Consider the following 18,399-nt stretch of genomic DNA (forward strand, 5'->3'; position numbering starts at 1 on the left):
CCCCTCAATCCTGACTGGTCTCCCAGTTCCTGCTGCTGGAAAACATCCCCACAGCATGATGCTGACACCACCATGCCTCACTGTAGGGATGGTATGGTCCAGGTGATGAGTGGGGCCTGGTTTCCTCCAAACCTGACGCCTGGCATTCACACCAAAGAGTTCAATCTTTGTCCAATCAGAGCAGAGGATTTTCTTTCTCCTGGTCTGAGAATCCTTCAGGGGCCTTTAGGCAGACTCCAGGTGGGCTGCCATGAGCCTTTTACTAAAGGGTGTCTTCCCCTGGCCTCTCTACCATACAGGCTCGATTGGTGGATTGCTGCAGAGATGGTTGTCCTTCTGGAAAGTTCTCTATGTGGTTTTAGGTACTTTTGGAGCCAGCCTCAAGCAGACACTCAAGGAACTACAGATTTTAACACTTCTGCATTGTCTCGTGTTATAATATAAAATATCATATATACGATATTTAATCAAAAAAAAGCTCACATCACAGTTTTTTTTCCAGAGTTAAATGGGGAGATAATTTGCGGTTATTTTTGCTCTGGGAAGCAGCGCTCCAGTTGACTGAAACCTACTTTTTTAAAGCAGGCCCTTTAAACTTAGATTCAGTTGTTCTTTATTTTTATAATTTTTTATTTCAATAACAAAGTCTAACATAAATATTTTAAAGTTTGAAAAATGACAGTTATATTCAAACCATGTCAGATTAACACTCAGACTGACAGACATTTGAACATTTTAAGGGAAAGCTAATAGACAGCTGCGTTACAGCGAGAACGGAAGTCCGTGCGCAGCCATCCTCTTGTTCTGTTTGTTACTCTTTGTACGTATCATACAGTCGTTGGTTTGCCCTCCCCGCTCTGAGGAGGTGGTCCTAAGCACTGTCACATTGGGAAAGACACCTTGGTACAGACACTTCATTCAATCAGAGCTGTTTGGATCCAGGACAGAATGTCTGGAGGGACCATTAAAGGGGTAAATAAACCATATCTCTTTATATTTGCATCCGGGTCTGCTCAGTGTTACTGAGGGAGCTCCAATTAGCACGTTGACCGTCAGCTAGCCCCGTTAGCGTCAACAGAGAGCCGGCTGCTCGTATTAGCAGAAACTACCAGGGGTTTAACCATGCACTGGGGTGTTGTGAAATCAGAGATGTTGTTTCGTTAAAAAGTTCAAGAAAATGAAGGTGAGAGTCATAACTTGAAATTCAAAGAACGCAACTGTCAATGTGGTATTTTTTTACTAGTTTAAACCTTTGTTGCTCCTGTTTCTCAGTGTTAAAACAGACATGTTTTCATTTTACTCAGGATCAGATTAGACAACAGCATATTACCCCTCCTCATTAACAGCTGTGTGATTCATTCATGTCGTGAGAGTCCTTTTCGGACCTGAGTGTCAGAGTGTTTGATGTTTCAGGGCTCAGGTCCCTGACTTGGTGCTATCCACACATCAATTTGTCAGCTCCAGAGACATTTTGTCCCTCACATGCAGACAGCGAACAAAAACAACAGAGCCCCCGGCTGACCATACTGGCCTTGATCTTAAATCCCCTCACTACTTCTTCTCCCTTCTCTGTAAACATGGCACACAAACATAAACACACACACTGCTGACTCTCTTCCCAGCACTGAGGCCTGTCTGTGAACCTGGCTTCAGGTCAGTAATAATAATCAACTGATGTTTGCAGCCCATAAAGCTATGGGAAGTAATTAGACTTGTGCATAAACATGAGAGCTAAACCAAACAGATGAGGCTCCAGTCAGATTCTCCCAGAGTCCCTCACACTCTACTGCACAGACTCTGGCTGCACAACTGCTGCCAAAGGCTGTGCCTGTGACAGGGGAAATTTTGGCTTCAAAACTGTACGATGGTAAATGGTAGAGCCACACTGTCCACTCTATATACAGTCAATGGTTCTTGCCTTTTCCATCTCTGATGCTGAAGTGGTGTCTGTTTACTTCCATCCTGAAAACTCCAGTTTTAACCCACATACCGCTCAGCACTTGCTCATATTAAATCTGAAGCTCCTGTTCTGAGTCTGTCTGAGTGATCCAGGTCAGATAGACCTGACAACTCTCCTGATTTAGGAGGGATTCTCCTGCTTTTTAACCCTTTCTCTGACTTCACTCCCGACTTGATCTATATCTCTATTTTTTTAAGTCAAAACAAGTCGTCTACTTGTGCCTTACACTCAAACCTGGAAAGCATCCACCCCTCTCCCTGGAGTTGGTTTAATCCAAAAACACTGCAGGAGATCCTCTCTGGCTGCAGGTTACACAGACACACACAGGTAGCTGTGTGATATTTGTTGATGAATAGTTGACTCTAGCATCAGCTCTTTGTAAGAGACATATCAACACAATTGTTCTCATCATCCCTTGTGTGCCTGACGCCTTTCCTTACATTCAGCTCCCTGCTTGTTCCTGGCTGAGTGAGCCAAGTTTTTAGTTTTAACGCCATTATTCCCAACACTGATGCTATGATAACGATGTCTCTTTCAGTCCTATGTAGATGTAACTAAGCTTGGAGCCAAGCTGATATGTCTGCGCAGTGCGCACTATTATATAAGATGATACTACTGATAAACAGTGACCTTCTGAGAACCCTTGATGGTAATATCTTTGGAAAACACATGAAACACATATAGAAAACATAAAGAGGGGGTATTCTGCCTTCCCATGTTTAACACACATAAAATTGATCAATGCTGGATGTTCAGACTGAACATGCAGATTTTCAAACGTCCACATATTCATATGTTGTAGAAATCCTTGGCTCTGTCTGTGAACTGATCAAAACACATTCTTTAAAAAAGGATCTCAACAAGATCTTCAGGACACCTGCTGAAATGATGACGTCACCACACATGGACCTCTTAACCTGTTCATTGCATGTTGGAAAGGCAGGGCCTCAAACATCAGGGACTGTCCTTTGCACTGTATCCAGCAAGCCTTCAGAAGAAGAAGGCTGATCAATCAGAGGGAAGGGGGTTTAATGGAATGAAAAATAGCAAGAGCTCTTCACGAGACCTTTACAAAACTTGCTGAAATGATGAGCTTATAGGATACTTTTGGAGTGGTGTGCCTCAAACACCAAGGTCGACCTCAAGGCCTCTAGAGGGCTGGCCAATCAGTGTGGAGGGGGTTTGTGAGGCAGGGAGCCTTAAAGGGACAGCAGCTAAAATGACGTGTGTCAGATCGAAGCTGAAATAAGCTGAAAACAGCAGGGAAAGAAAAATGGAGATTATTTTTGAGCTGTTAATATTTTGGAGCATCATGTGATGTATGGGTGTCAAAATTACCCCTCTTTAAGTTACCAACAGTTCTGATTAAAATCAGTGCTGTCAGGCGATCAAAAAAATTAATCTAATTAATTACAGGATTTGTAATTAATTAATCCAATTAATCGCATTTTAATCTCATATCTGCTTAAGGTCCCAAAATAAAGAATTTGAATTCCAGGACATTAAATTACATTAAAAAAACACTAAAAAAACATTTAAAAATAAGGTGGGAGTATATACAACACATTTTTAGGTACCCTGAGGCAAAAGGAACAAATGAAAAAGTGTTATGGTTCTATCTTTACAAAACCTACACAGTCCTGCACCTAAGATTTGATGATTTAATTTTTAGGACGTTTTTTGCTTCTGTTCACATTTTTACTCGATGTGGACTCAATTTTCACTGCAATATGAACTTCTATACTTCTATGAGGTCAGGAGAACCAGGGCTAAAGGCTAAAAACTGTGAGGAACTATGTACAGACACTTTATTCAAGTCTTGGATCAAAGAAAAGTGAAGTATTTTCAGTTTCACATGCTCTGAACACACAAACTGTTGCTCATTGGTGCAGAGCAGCCCCAAGCTGAAACATGACACCAGGAAGATGGAAGCAAATTTTCTAACAATTCTTTAGATTTAAATACAAGACATTTATCGATCATTCAGGGCTTGTTTAATGCAGTAAAGAGTGTAAAATTATCTGTTTTCTTTTACAGAATTGAGCTAGAGCAAACGTTTGATTTTCTGTAGATTTTCAAAAAGAACGTATGAATATACGAGATGTGGACGGCAGTCCCTTTAAACGCCCCCCCTCCCCCGGTTTAAAGCATGTTGCAGACGTCAGGTGTGAAACATTCAGGGACCGTCGGAAATTTGAAAATCTGATGAGAACACCACTTTTTCCAAGTAGGACAAACGGTTTGTAAATGCTAGACATTTGAAACTAAATGCGTCTTTGAACGCCTCGCTGGTTTGGGATCCAGATTAATCTGCGTTAATTTTTATAACTCGTTAATTTGTGGTGTGATTAATTAATCTAATCAACGCGTTAAATGGCAGCCCTAATTATAATGAATAAATAAACAAATGAATTTGTGCTTCTACCTCTTCAGTTCAGGTTGTGTTTCCGCCACATGTCACTTCTCCAAAGACATCATGGTTATTCCCTCCAGACCACCAGATCCCTCAGCTCACTCAGGTACCATGTGACGCCCAGGCAGTAATCACAGATGAAGCCATGTGATATCATGTTCCTGTCATGTGACGTTATGTTTTCTTCTTCTAGGGAAGGTAAACGAAGAGGGCTGTTGTGGAAGACGCTCGTTGGTATCTCAGTGGGTGTACCGTTAGCAGTGGGTGTCAAATATGCTGCGTCAGACCCCAGAGCGAGGAGGAAGATGAGGATTGTGGTGGAAGGGTTTGGTCGCTTCTTCAGGTGAGTCCTTGTCAACAGATGTAGCTCAGAGAATCAGTGATAAGTTAAAGAGAGGACCAGCTCACCTGAGACTGTTGGTGACAATGATTGGATCTTGGACAGTGCTGGTAGTGACACATTCAGAAAGTCAGTTCCAAACCCTCTGAAGAATCACCAGCCTCTTATCTCTGCCTGTCCTCAGATCTCTCTCTGTAGGAATCTACATCTCTGTGGATTACTGGTGGACCACCAATGTGGCTCTTCGAGGTCTAGATGAGGTAAGTTTCATCATGCAGTGAAAATAGACCGCTGTAAGATTCATCAGCGTGACTGTCTTTCTAAACCTGTTAGGCCAGAGGTTCTCACACAGCAAGAATAATGTCTTATTCTTAGTCGTAATATGAGCCACATTCACCTGACAGGTCCAGAAAAAAAGTCTAATGTCCAAATATGAAAAGACAAAAATAATGGCTTGAATGATGTGCTCCAAAAATGTTCTCATCAAGATTATTGAAAAAAGAAAAATGTGTTAATACAAGAAAATAAACAACCTTTTTTTCTTAACCCTTTGGCAATTTTTTATATACTTTACAGACAACTCAGGTGATATTTTGTCTTTTTATATCTTGAAATAAGACTTTTTTCTGGACCTGTCAGGTGAAAATGAGGGTCTCATGAGGGTCTCAGTCAGAGTCAAACCAGAAATAGGAATTAAAGGATCAGGTGAGAAATTGTGTGATACAGAAGAGAAAGTTTCAAACAGAGTGCCAGAATTGAAAGACAAGAGAAAAACATGTTAGAAAGTGTGGCAGGTGGTGGATGGGCTTTACATGAGTATGAATTTCTACCACTCCGGTCAAATAAACTATCGATCCGGTGATATCGACACACGGAGACGCGTATTTGCCCATGACTCCGCATCTTGTTTGAAAACGGGTCTGCAGGTGGATTTCTGCGTATTCGTCTTCATGCTGTATTTGGTATAAACAGAAAAGTCCGGAAAAGACGGTGACCTCATAGCATCCCTCCTACTCCCCGCCCCCCACCCACGTTGTCATACACAACAACAATAACAATGGCGAACAAAGGCGGACTGATTCTGATATTGTTCCAGCAGCTACAAATATTGCTTCGACTATTATATCAACATTTTCCCAGCTACGGCAACAACAACAACAAGTGCTCATGCAGAGATGCAGCATGTTACATGTGCATGAGCACTTGTTGACGTGGAATTCGCCTCGGAGCAGAACCAGAGGCCTATATCATATACCGATAGCACGAAGCCGGTTCCTTTTTTATCAGAGTAGATCACCATGGTGACCTATTCCGAACGGCTATCCTGCTCTGGAGCAGGACAAGTTGGAGGTTGAAGACGATCCTATACAAAAGCCCCTCCCACTGGCCAATCGGCTTCTCAGAAACAATGGCCTGACCTTTTCTCCCGAACCCGGTGGACAGAGGCACACAAGTTGTAAGAAGAGTTACGAAGAGAAAGGGTGTTTAAAGATCGATCGGATCCACTCGATCAAAGCGACGATTCCCTGTATGAGAGTTGTAGGTTCTCACGGCCCGGACTACTCTACCTCTGTGAAATATTAGAGCCGTACATTGCCCATGCAACCCGCAGGAGCGGTGCACTGACTGTCCCACAGACGTGGTGCATCGCCCTGCGGTTCCTTGCCACGGGCAGCTACATGCACTCTGTCGGAGAGACGGAGCGGCTGAGCAAGTTTACGGCATCCCGTGTTGGCTGCTGCCCTCACATAATTTAGGGACAAATTCATAGCGTTCCCAGGATGAATGAGAAGGAGGTGGAGCCAGTTACCTGTGATAGGAGCTGATTCTGAACAAAAGATGAAGGAATTCTAGCGCAGATTTAGTCAATGAAATGTAGGCTACACACAACAGAACATATCACCACTTTTTTGGGAACATTTTAGGGGAAGCTGAGCTTCCCTTGCAGTCTTAGAGCAATCGCCACTGCTTGAAACAGACTTATCAGACGTGATGATGTTCTTGTATTTGTTTTTTATCTGCTCTCATGTTCTTCTGACTCCAGAAGGATTACATCTGGGAGAATGACATGATAATTGGAAAACACGCAAGTTATTTTCACCGAAGCATTTATTATTTTATGAGATTTAGAAGTGTGATCACTATCATACTGAGCCACTGATGAGTAACTTAGGCATTTACACAGTCCGCTATGCGTTGAAATGCATTTTGCCTGCAGTTGGCCGCTGCTACCGTGTTCCCCCCTACCGAGTTATTGCTTCTCTCTTCCTTGTAGTGCTGCATTATCAGCCGCTGCTCTTCAGTGGTGAAGTACGGAGCTTTCTTTGTCGCTCATGATTGTGATTGGTCAGCTGCCTCTGAGCCCTCCTCTTGTACGTGCGCGTTCACGGCTCTTGATGAGACAATCCTGGGTTAAGTTACCGTGTTGATAACTCGCGTCGTGCTATCGATTATCCTGATTGCCTGTGTTACGGTCACTCAATCCTGGATAGGTGTGAGTTACCGCGGATAAGTTGACCGCGCTTCGTGATATGGGCCTCAGACCAGCAACCCAACGTCAGTTTTGCGCTGTCATGTAAATGCACAAGCCTATGCACAATACGATGTGTAAACAGCGATACATGTTTTGATGCCAACGCCAAGACAATACGGGGCCGTCCTCGTGTGAGGAGGGCCTCAGACAAGTGTTTCTCAACCCTGGTCCTGGAGGACCCCTGCCCTGCATGTTTTTTATGTTCCTGACTCCAACACACCTGATTCACATGATCAGCTCGTCATCAAGCTCTGCTCGAGCCTGATAACGAGCCATTCATTTGAATCAGGTGTGCTGGAGTGGGGTAACATCTAAAACATGCAGGGCAGGGGTCCTCCAGGACCAGGGTTGGGTAACAGTAGCCACGGTTACAGGAGTTTTTTGTCTTTCTGAATGAATCTTTCTGAATGACTTTTCCGAAAACACTAGTATACATGGAAAGGAATATTCCAATCTCTGGTCTACATGTGCCGCTATAATCAAACAGAATAGTCAATGGGGCATGCACAGAAAAACGCAAACACCACAAGATTTATCAAAGCTGGAGGACGACAGTTTGTTAATCACTGTGTTTCAATACTCTGTATTGCGAGTTTGTCGTCCGTCCAGTCTTGAAATTATGTTCATTTCTTTCAAAGTTTGGATCAAAAACAAACTTTCTGCAGCAGTCCAGTGCTGATGGCTCACCGCCATTTTTTAAGTTGAGGAACTTCTCTTGTTGCGTCTTACGTCATATCTGAGCATGCGCTGAAAGAACGCACCCTGACAACTTTCCATCTGAGTGGATACATGATTCCTCGATCGGTTTGGGGAAAGGAATATTCCACCCCTGTGAAACAGATTAAATGTCCATTCGGATTGGCTCTTTTCTTTCAGAATGAGGTGTATACAAAGGTTAAATTCTTTCCATTTGAGCAAATAAACCAAATGCAAGCGGAATATTTGGGTCCATGAATACGTGGCTACTGTTTTAGACTATATGGTACAACCTAGAGACACATCCCCTCTGTTTGGTATCGAGGCTATGACAGTCTTCCAGCCACCCCCTTATCTGTATCAGTAGGGAAGGAGGGGGTAAAATCTCAAATTGGATGATACCTGAAGTAATGCATCTTTGGTATGCTATGTTCTCTTGGCTCTGACTTTTTAATGACCTACTCTTGCACAGAGGTTCCATCAATCAATTTGCCCCACATCTTTTGTAGGCCTGAATATTTTGCTGGATATGAATCAATGAAAAGTAATGTTTAGAGACATTTGTAGAACAAGCACAACGTATTGCATGTATCGCATTACCTTGGGATTTGAATATTGCGCAGGCATATATCGTGATGACGATATTGAAATGATATATTGGGCAACCCTTTTCTGCTGCTCCAAAATATGTCTAACTTCTGCACGGAGACACATGGACACGCGTTGGCAGTACATTGACCCCTGCAGTTGACCCTGTTCAGAGTGTTGAAAGTTTTACAAGCCTCTAGTGCAAATCTCATTTCCCTGCACCATGTGTTGTGCAGAAAGCATAACCCAGCCCTTCTCTCTGATTGGCCAGCCGTCTCAAGGCTTGTGAGATGCAAAGCTAAAGACAGACCTTGATGATTGAGGCCCGGCCTCTCCAACATTCCATGAACAGGTTAAGAGGTCTTTATGTGATAACCTCATTAATTCAACAGGTCTCATGAAGATTTTGTGGGGAACTCTGTTTTGATCAGTTCACAAACAGATTCAGTGATTTCTACAAACCATGAACATGTAGAGGTTTGAAAATCTGCACATACTCAGTTTGAACATCCAGGATGTTTCTTTATATCCGTGTTTGAATTAAGGAAAGCAGAAACCAAACTCTTTGAGAAAGTAGCTCTCACTTCTTTTGTCAGGGTTTGGTTAAAGTCTCTCTGTAAAAACAGGATTTGGTATCAAGCCAGAAAAATGTCTGATTTTTGATGCTCTACTCGATGAATGTCCTGATCTTTATTCACCGTTTTCCTCTGCTGTGTGTGAGTACTGTAAGGAGGATCACGTCTGACTGCTCTCCCCTGCTAGAACAGCCCACCCTACCTGGCTGAGATGTCAGCCTGCCACCAGAGGGCAGCAGAGTGCATGGTGGACGGAGCCATCAGGAACGGAGGAATATACATCAAGCTGGGCCAAGGTCTGTGCTCCTTTAACCACCTCCTGCCCCCAGAATACATCCGCACCCTGCAGATACTTGAAGACAAGGCCTTGAACAGGAAGTACAAAGAGGTGAGAACACCAGCACAGACAAGGCCTCAGAGAGGAGAGCACCCCTTTTCTCAGCCTCCTGTTTGTCTTTCTGACAGGTGGATGCTCTCTTTCAAGAAGACTTTAACAAAACCCCGGAGCAGCTTTTTAAAACCTTTGACCAGGATCCCATCGCTGCTGCCAGCCTGGCCCAGGTTCATAAGGCTGAGCTATTTGACGGGACTCCGGTGGCTGTGAAGGTCAGCATGTTCCTGGAACTAAAGTTACTGATACCATATCCTAGATTTCTCAGGGAGGGAGGTTTGTACGGTGGCTGGTAGGTGTCAGACGATTTTCAAACGCCAAAACACGAATGCAAACATAAGAAGACAATGAAAGTACAGCCACAACAGAATTGAAAAGAGGTCAGTGTTCCCAATGGACAGAAAAAGTTATGAAAGTTAATAAATCTTTATTTTTTAACTTCAGCTATGATACACATAGCTATAATGCTAAAGTTGTGACATGACTGTTTCATAAAGCTGAATGTAAGATGACACTTTACCTGTATATATAGAAATATAAGTGCCATGAGGATATCACAAGATGTCTACCAGCCACTGTAGGTTTGTATCACTAAGATTTAAAGTAAAGGGGTTCAATTTAACACAGACCTTCTGGTCTGGCTTGGAGTGTTCTCACTCTTGTAAGTCTGGGCCATGGTCTGTGTTTTTGGTACATTGTATCCAGACATTGCACTGGATATTTTACTTGTCGGTAATTTTGATGGACGAGGTCGTGAAAATTCTATCATAAAGAATGATCCATCAATTCAAAAAATCTATGATGAGACCTGTTGGATATGAAATATATATTTTAGCATGTTTTCTCAAAAGCTTGTTGCATTACCGAGGGACGTTGGTGTGAAGGCCCCCTTAGTTTAACCTGTTGACCTCTGCCTCTGAAGGTGCAGTACATTGACCTCAGGGACCGGTTTGATGGTGACATCAGGACTCTGGAGATTCTCTTAGACATTGTGAAGTTCATGCACCCCAGTTTTGGGTTCCGCTGGGTTTTAAAGGTAAGAAAACAGCTGTTTATTTTAACCCCCTGAACATGTCTCAGTGATGAGCGTTGACTCAGTCAAAGGTGGAGTTTTATTCTTCCTGCTGCAGGACCTGAAGGGCACGCTGGCTCAAGAGCTGGACTTTGAGAACGAGGCCAGGAACTCTGAGAGGTGTGCTGAAGAGCTGAAACACTTCAGCTTCGTTGTTGTGCCCAAAGTGTTCTGGGAACAAACCAGTAAGGTGAGTTAATAATAAAGGTAGAAATAACTGGACTCCTTTGTTTCATGGGCTGAAGCTTCGATCTGTTTCTCCTCTGGCTCAAAGAGAGTGTTGACTGCTGAGTTTTGCCACGGCTGCAAGATCAACAATGTGGAAGAGATTAAAAGACAAGGGCTGAGTCTGAAGGATGTAAGTTCACTCTCCATACCACAGAAAATACTCAGAGAGGACTAAAACCAAAGAGTCTGATCCTTCACATCTCCTTTTGTTTTCAGACTGCTGATAAACTGATCCGGACGTTTGCGGAGCAGATTTTCTACACAGGGTTCATCCACGCTGACCCTCATCCTGGGAACGGTTGGTACTTGATAAACAAAAACAGATCTAGGATAAGCTAATGCTAATAATCAGACTTGACCTAGCTTTGTTCGGGTTAAGATGGGGGAAAGAGGCGGGTCTGTGTCTCTTTGCAGACAGCTACAGGGTGACCACCTATCTGTTAAGTCAGCCATGCCTTTATATGGGCAAAAGGTGTCAGTTTAAAAACTTTGAAAATAGTGCGTGATAAAAAAAACCTCCCCTCGTTCAGTGTGTGCTGATAGAACAATGAACCAGGTTGTTAATATGTTTATTTCTGCTGTAAAGCTGCTTTTTTTTACTTGTGTTCGTGCCCTCTGATCTTTACACGTCTGCATGGGAGTGATTCTATACTATATATGTACACTTCGAGACCAGGGGGTATACTTATCATTTTTACTAAATATCAATTTCAAGCAGTGACCAATTTTACAGTGGCTCATTGGCTGATATGTCACTTTCATTTAGTACAGAAAGTCAACAGGCTCTATCATTTATTCAGCTAAAAATCCAAATCATGTGTTGGAATATTCAGTTTTTGTGCTCTCTGGTTTCTCCAATATCAAGTTTGCTCTTCAAAATTAACACTAGAATACATGTTTGTGTTTTTTATTATTTGCAGTATGATTTGTTCAAAATAATCATTAAAACACAGTTCTGTAGATTTGATTTTTACATCGGTTGGGACATAGCCAGCACCAGCACTGCCCCCCCTCCCAAAATTGAAAATGCTTTTGTTCATTTTTTCAAACGACAAAGTTCAGATAGCCTAAATTTAGCACAGTTAGCCTAGATTTAGCACAATTTTCACGTTAATACATCTGGTTGATCTAAACTGAATGTTGAGTCTCAGTCTAATGGTCAGTCCCTCCAAAACATTTCAGCATCATTTCACTGTATGAGTCACCTCATGCACAGCAGCCTGTTGTCAATATAAGTCAGCAACATGAAAACCATATATGACTCTCTCTGAATTGGGAGAGAAATGAGCTTTTGCAGGTGAGCTATGGTGTTGAGAATGTAATTTCTGTTTCAAGAAATGAGCCAAACCAGTGGAGAAAAACTGTGATTGTGTAATGACATGATGACAGATGAAGCAGCTGTTTTTTTGATTATGTCTAGACTTTACTTTAAATAAATGTATTGAACTTTGCATTATACATGTATTAACAAACAAAAAACAAGCAAATTGACAGCTCACATACACTGCCTGGCATTGTTTGGATAAGCTTCTGCAATGTCAGAAGATTTATTTCCATCCAGTGTTGCATTAATTTTTCACCAAGATCTTTCATTGATGATGGTAAAGTCTGACCGCTGAGCAAAGCCTTCTCCAGCACATCCCAAAGATTCTCAATGGGGTTCAGGTCTGGACTCTGTGGGGGCCAGTCCATGTGTGAAAATGATGTGTCATGCTCCCTGAACCACTCTTTCACAGTTTGAGCCCGATGAGTCCTGGCACTGGCATCTTGGAATATGGCCGTGCCATCAGGGAAGAAAAAGTCCATTGATGGAATAACCTGGTCATTCAGTATATTCAGGTAGTCAGCTGACCTCATTCTTTGAGCACAGACTGTTGCTGAACCTAGACCTGAGCAACTGCAGCAACCCCAGATCATAGACTGCCCCCACAGGCTTGGACAGTAGGTGCTAGGCATGATGGGTGATCACTTCATCTGCCTCTCTTCTTACCCTGATGGCCCATCACTCTGGAACAGGGTCAATCTGGACTCATCAGACCACATGACCTTCTCCCATTGCTCCAGAGTCCAATCTTTATGCTCCCCAGCAGATTGAAGCCTTTTTTTCTGTTAGCCTCACTGATCAGTGGTTCTCTTAAGGCTACACAGCTCTTCAGTCCCAATCCCTTGAGTTCACTTCTCATTGTGCGTGTGGAAAAACACTTTTACTTTCACTATTAAACATGGCCTTGAGTTCTACCGTTGTTTTCCTTCCAGTTTGTAATAATGCGTTGGACAGTTCTTAACCCAGTTGTAGTAGTTTCTGAAATCTCCTTAGATGTTTTCTCTGCTTGATGCATGTCAATGATTTGACCCTTCTCCAACAGACTAACATATTTTCCACCACCACAGGATGTGTCTTTCCACATGGTTGTTGAAGAAACAAGAAGCAGCTCATTGCACCAGTTGGAATTAAAAGACTTGTTACCAGCTGAAAGTTAATCACCCATGCAGTAATTATCCAACAGGAGGCTCCTACCTGTTTGCTGAGTTAAATCCAGGTGGAGCCTTTTTTGTGTACAAAGAAATACTGGTTATAGAGTCTAAGGGAGAAACAAACGTTCTTCTAGGTTCTGTGTTTCTTACAGCGTTATCTGGAGCAGACAGGACAGAGAAAAGGGGGGCGACATCTACGAAAGGGGCCCAGCTGTAGGGGGCGCTCTTACAGTTTAGGACTCAGCGTTTCACAGAAGGTAAGCTAATGAACTCCATTTTTAACAGAACTTCCGTCTTTGTGTTTGCAGTTCTGGTGAGACCAGGTCCTGATAAGAAGGCAGAGCTGGTGCTCCTGGACCACGGCCTGTATGAGTTCCTCAGTCAGCAGTAAGACTCGCCGTCTGCTCAGGTACACCACAGAGAACTCTCTGCTTCCAGCTGAACCTCTGACCTTTCTCCTCAGTGACAGAGCTGCTCTGTGTAAGCTGTGGAAGTCCATCGTCCTGAGAGACGAGGCCGCCATGCAGAAGTACTCCAACGCACTCGGGGTCAAAGGTGAAAGATTCTGTCGTAATGCATCAACCTAAACCTGGAAAAGATGAGTTTCCATGAAGTTAACGCTCCAACTTGTTATCCCAGAATATTTCCTCTTCTCTGAGATGCTGCTGCAGCGACCCATCAACATGCGGGAGCTGGGCCTGTCCAACATCCTGAGTCGGGAGGAGACAGCGTACATGCGTGAAATGGCCACGCAGCGTTTTGAGAGCATCATGCAGGTGTTGAAGTCGATGCCTCGGCCCATGCTGCTCGTCTTCAGGAACATCAACACGGTCAGGAGCATCAACATCACGCTGGGAGCTCCTGTGGATCGCTACTGCGTCATGGCCAAGAGGTGAGGCTCAGTCAGAGTCAGTGGTGTCCAGAGAGGGCGCTCTGGGCTGCACGTTCACATTTGGTCTCAGACCTGAAGTGATAAAAAGTTTTATTCTTTTAGAATGTCTGGATAAAAACCCACTGGGTCAGTACCCTGTAATAATCATTCTGAGCACTGAGCTTATTTCTCTGGGAGCCCTGAGTTAAAAGTCACATCTTTACGACAGTGTATGTGAGACTTCAGGCCAGAAGGTGGCGCTGCAGTCCAATGAAAACAGATCCTCCTCACAGCAGCTTTAAAGTCATTAAAACTCCAAAATGTTAAAACCTTAAAAATCAACTTTACCTCCACTAATATTCACACTAATAATCAACTGACTAGGGAACTCTGCTAGCTCCTCTTACTGATACAAATAGAATGTTCCAAATGTTTTCAGAGGGGGGGGGGTGTTAGGGTAACAGGACTGAGACAAAACACAGGGTCACAACTGAAGTCTGAATTTTAACTATACTGTGTTTTCCTTTTTTTTTTTTTTTTTTAGGAAACTTAAGTTGGGATAAGGAGTAACACAAAAACATAAAAAATGTTAAAGGATTTAAATGATTCTAGTTGATTTCAGAGGTAGGGACAGTCAACAAACGCTATTTTTCCAGTGTTTGAAGAAGCTTTAATCAATCTTTCAAACTGAATGTTTATATATTCTATCAGATCAGTGTGCAGGACACTTGGCTTCATACAAAATGTTTTTTACAGTACATTTATCACATATTTCTACATTTCATTACCTGGGGACACAGATAGAACTGATTTGGTGGAACAGCCCTCATACCCCGTCAAATATAAGAAATTCTTTTTTTTTTCCCTTACATGTCAGCCAATCACCCCAGATTTGACATAAATAGGAAATAGGGGCAAGTCTGGACCAGTTATGTTAATGTGATGTTAAACTTTTAAAGGTTTTTAATTAAACTTTGACAAAAACTCTCCATGTCTGAAATTATTCAGTGACACAGGATGTTCAAAGCATTCTCTCTTACAGTCGACAGTCTGTAATGTTGTTTTCAATGCTTCTGAGTTTTTGTCTTTTAATCAGTTTTCTGTTTCACTACAAAAATAAAATGTTTGTATTTGACAGGTATGAATCATTTCAGGCTAACGTGTTTCACTTCATGTTAAGTTTCCTTCAGCCTGTAGCAGCTCTCAGAGTCAGAAGCTCTTTAAAACACAGAGCTGACGTCCTGTCTCATTTTCAGTGCGGTGCGAGGCTGGGGGAGGATCCAGGCAGAGAGGATGGGAGTCCTGACCAGACTCTGGATCTTTAGTTGGATCAAATCAACATGGGAAGGCTTGAAGTTTGAGCTGGCCTTGAGGTAAATTGATCAGAAACAGAGCTCAGATTTTTATTGATTCTCACATCCTGAAACAAACATGTAAACACTCATCAGCGTACTGTGTATCAGGGCGCACTCTGCCAGTCTCTGATGGTTTTATCATCATGTAGATCTCTACACACTTCAAGCCTCTTCACAGACTCTGAGGACTCAGCTACTGGGAGCTTTTATACACTGAACACAATTTATCCTTTTTTTTTTTTTGCTCCTGTTTTTCATGAGCTGAACTCAAAGATCTAAAAATTTATCTCTGAACACTAAAGACCATTTCTCTCAAATAGTGTTCACCAACGTGTCTAAATGTGTGTCAGTGAGCTTTTGTCCCTTGCTGAGATATTCCATCCACCTCACAGGTGCCAAGAACAGGTGTGGCATATCAAGATGCTGATTGGACAGCAGGATTATTGCCCATGTGTGCCTCAGACTGTTCACAGTAAAAGGACTCTCTGAAATGTCCATTACCTCGTGTTTCAGCGCATCTTGAGCAGGGATGTCAAACTCGTGCCATGGAGGGCCAAAAGGCTGCAGGTTTTCTTTCCAACCAAGAACTCCACCAGCTGGTTACACTGATTAGTCCCTGCTTTCTGCTTGAAGGTGAGGTAATCAATGAAACCAGCTGGTGGAGTTCTTGGTTGGAAAGAAATCCTGCAGCCTCTTGGCCCTCCATGGCACGAGTTTGAGATCCCCGATCTTGAGGATTATGCCCCTCACCAAACAATCCCAGTCATTGCCCCCTCTACTGGTGATAGAGTATAAATTCTTACGTCCTGATAACATTTCTTCACGGGGAATACGTAAAAGACTGATTGTGACCTGTGTTGTTTTTATCTGATATTTCTTCCAATGATTTCAGATGTTTTGTTACAGGGTTATGTGGGTCTCCTGTCTTTAGTTTTTCTTTTGTAACCAATTATTGTTGTCCTCCATTCAAGAGACTGTTCCCCCAGATTGGACTTATGAGTGAGAGGGAGATGTCTTTTAACTTGATGTTGGACCCTAACAATGTTTATAACCATGAGAGGATGAATACAGGAATATAGGAAGTACCAGAGAGGGTTGAGGCACCTGAGTATGGAAGTCATAACAATGAAAACTTGGCCTTGAGATTTTTTTTTTTTTTTTGCCCATACAGAGTCATATTTACAAGATAAAAAGGTCAAAGTTAAGAGAAATAAAGGTGAAATTATGCAGTCAAACTTATGTGATAAAAATTATAAAATTAAAAAGTAATAATTACGAGATGAACTCACAACTATGAGATAAAAAGCTGAAACTAAGAGAAAATCTAAAAATTTTAAAATTAAAAAATGTCAAGATTACAAGACAGTTATAATTATGAGATAAAATTTGAAATTATGAGATAAAGTGATGATTATGAGATTCCTGTTCTCCAGCTGGAACTGTACTCTCTGTATCCCTCACTGACCCAGCCATGAGAACTATTCCTGTGCAGACAGCTAATAGACCCCCTCACTGTTTAACAGTTACTGCTCTACAACACAAGTGCTGCAGAGTACAATGGTTGGTCATGGGATATGAGGGTGTTAACCACCAAAACACACTTTTTTTTTTAACCTAAATAACACCAATTTGACAGATGGTAAACAACTCACAGGTTCATGAGCAATCAGGGAGTGGAGGGAAAACATCAGTGGACAGACGTTCAGTGGACAGACATTTTTAGTGGAGAAATCCAGCTTTTTCCCCAGAGAGGAATTTGAACACACTGGATGCTCTTTACTACATTATGAACACTTACCAGACAGTGACACACAAACCAAACCAAACAGAGCCACAGACTGCTGAGTCTGAGACCTGGGTTATATTAAAGGAGCCAGAGCACCAAGTCTAGAGAACTGGTCCAAATCATAATATTAATGTTTTTGTATTTTAAGATTACTGACAGGACTAGTTAATAGTTTGATAATATACCATAGTTTAACTTTAATTCTAAAATCTGTTTCTTTTAATCATGATTAATATGTTCACTCATTATTCACTCTTCATATGTAGTCGATGTTTGGTCAGATTCAAACTTTTTAATCACTTACTTTTACATTTTGATGTCAAAGCTTTGACTTAATATTGGCAAAAAATCTCAACAAAGCCAACTTTACATTTTTATCTCTTTTTATATATATTAATTTTTTTAACGGTCAGAGATGTGCTTCCATACCTGAGCCCCTCTGTATCATAAAGCAGGTAGAGCAGAGCGAGCTGTGACCTGCAGAGTCTGTGTCTTTAGGAGAGGGGAAAGTTTCTGGGTGAAATCTCTTGTTTAATTCTCTGCTCCTCATCCTGTGTTGAATGAGCCCATGATCTAAGTTAGAACTGACTCTGGGTGATATTCTGTGTGTACTCCATGCTGTGGAAACAGGACCACCTCCTCTCTCTTTGCTCTGACGTACTGATGAAAGCTCTGCTCTGCAGGTGGGAGATGGCGACCATGAGTGTGACCCGCTGGTTCCTGAGCACGCTGTCCTTCTTCGGCCTCGTATCTCTGGACCCAGAGATGTACGAGTACCTGAGGTAGTCCATGCTATTCCAAACACACACCTACAGCTTTGTCTCACCTGTGCAGCTGCTCACAGCGCTGCAGGTGCTCCTCCTCACCAAATCGTCCTGGACTCTGGTGGCAGACGGACTTCTGACAGGAGTGAGAGCGTTTCCAGCTGCAGGAACGACTGAAGCACCAAAACCTCTGCAGCAGCTCAGAGACCAACCACCTGCTGGAATCTCTTAATTTAATTAACCATTTTAATATGTGTTTGTATTTTAACGCCTGTTTTTTAACGCCATCTGAGTAAAATGATTTTAAGATTCAGTTTCATGTCATGAGTCAGGACATTCATCACAGCAGACA

The 18,399-nt window shown here is 42.4% G+C and overlaps 1 protein-coding gene across 2 annotated transcripts; it reads left to right on the plus strand.

Moving 5' to 3' along the window:
- The first annotated feature begins 834 nt into the window (after positions 1 to 834).
- Positions 835 to 18,360, plus strand: adck5 (aarF domain containing kinase 5). Of its 2 annotated transcripts, XM_074686530.1 has the most exons (15): positions 835 to 972; positions 4,394 to 4,479; positions 4,567 to 4,716; positions 4,898 to 4,973; positions 9,293 to 9,493; positions 9,571 to 9,711; positions 10,419 to 10,532; positions 10,627 to 10,758; positions 10,843 to 10,926; positions 11,013 to 11,094; positions 13,580 to 13,658; positions 13,735 to 13,826; positions 13,911 to 14,163; positions 15,399 to 15,515; positions 17,967 to 18,360. In XM_074686530.1, exons 1-15 carry the CDS (start codon positions 949 to 951, stop codon positions 18,067 to 18,069), a joined length of 1,734 nt encoding a protein of 577 aa, XP_074542631.1. In that variant the 5' UTR covers positions 835 to 948; the 3' UTR covers positions 18,070 to 18,360. The 2 variants fall into 2 exon arrangements, with proteins under 2 accessions (XP_074542631.1, XP_074542632.1); XM_074686531.1 differs by lacking the exons at positions 835 to 972; positions 4,394 to 4,479 and having other exon boundaries at positions 4,682 to 4,716; positions 9,298 to 9,493.
- The last annotated feature ends 39 nt before the right edge of the window (positions 18,361 to 18,399 follow it).

The sequence above is a fragment of the Halichoeres trimaculatus genome, unplaced genomic scaffold, assembly GCF_033239565.1.
Source record: "Halichoeres trimaculatus isolate MK-OKI-2021-1 unplaced genomic scaffold, fHalTri1.1 fHalTri1_scaffold_14, whole genome shotgun sequence".
Taxonomy (NCBI): domain Eukaryota; kingdom Metazoa; phylum Chordata; class Actinopteri; order Labriformes; family Labridae; genus Halichoeres; species Halichoeres trimaculatus.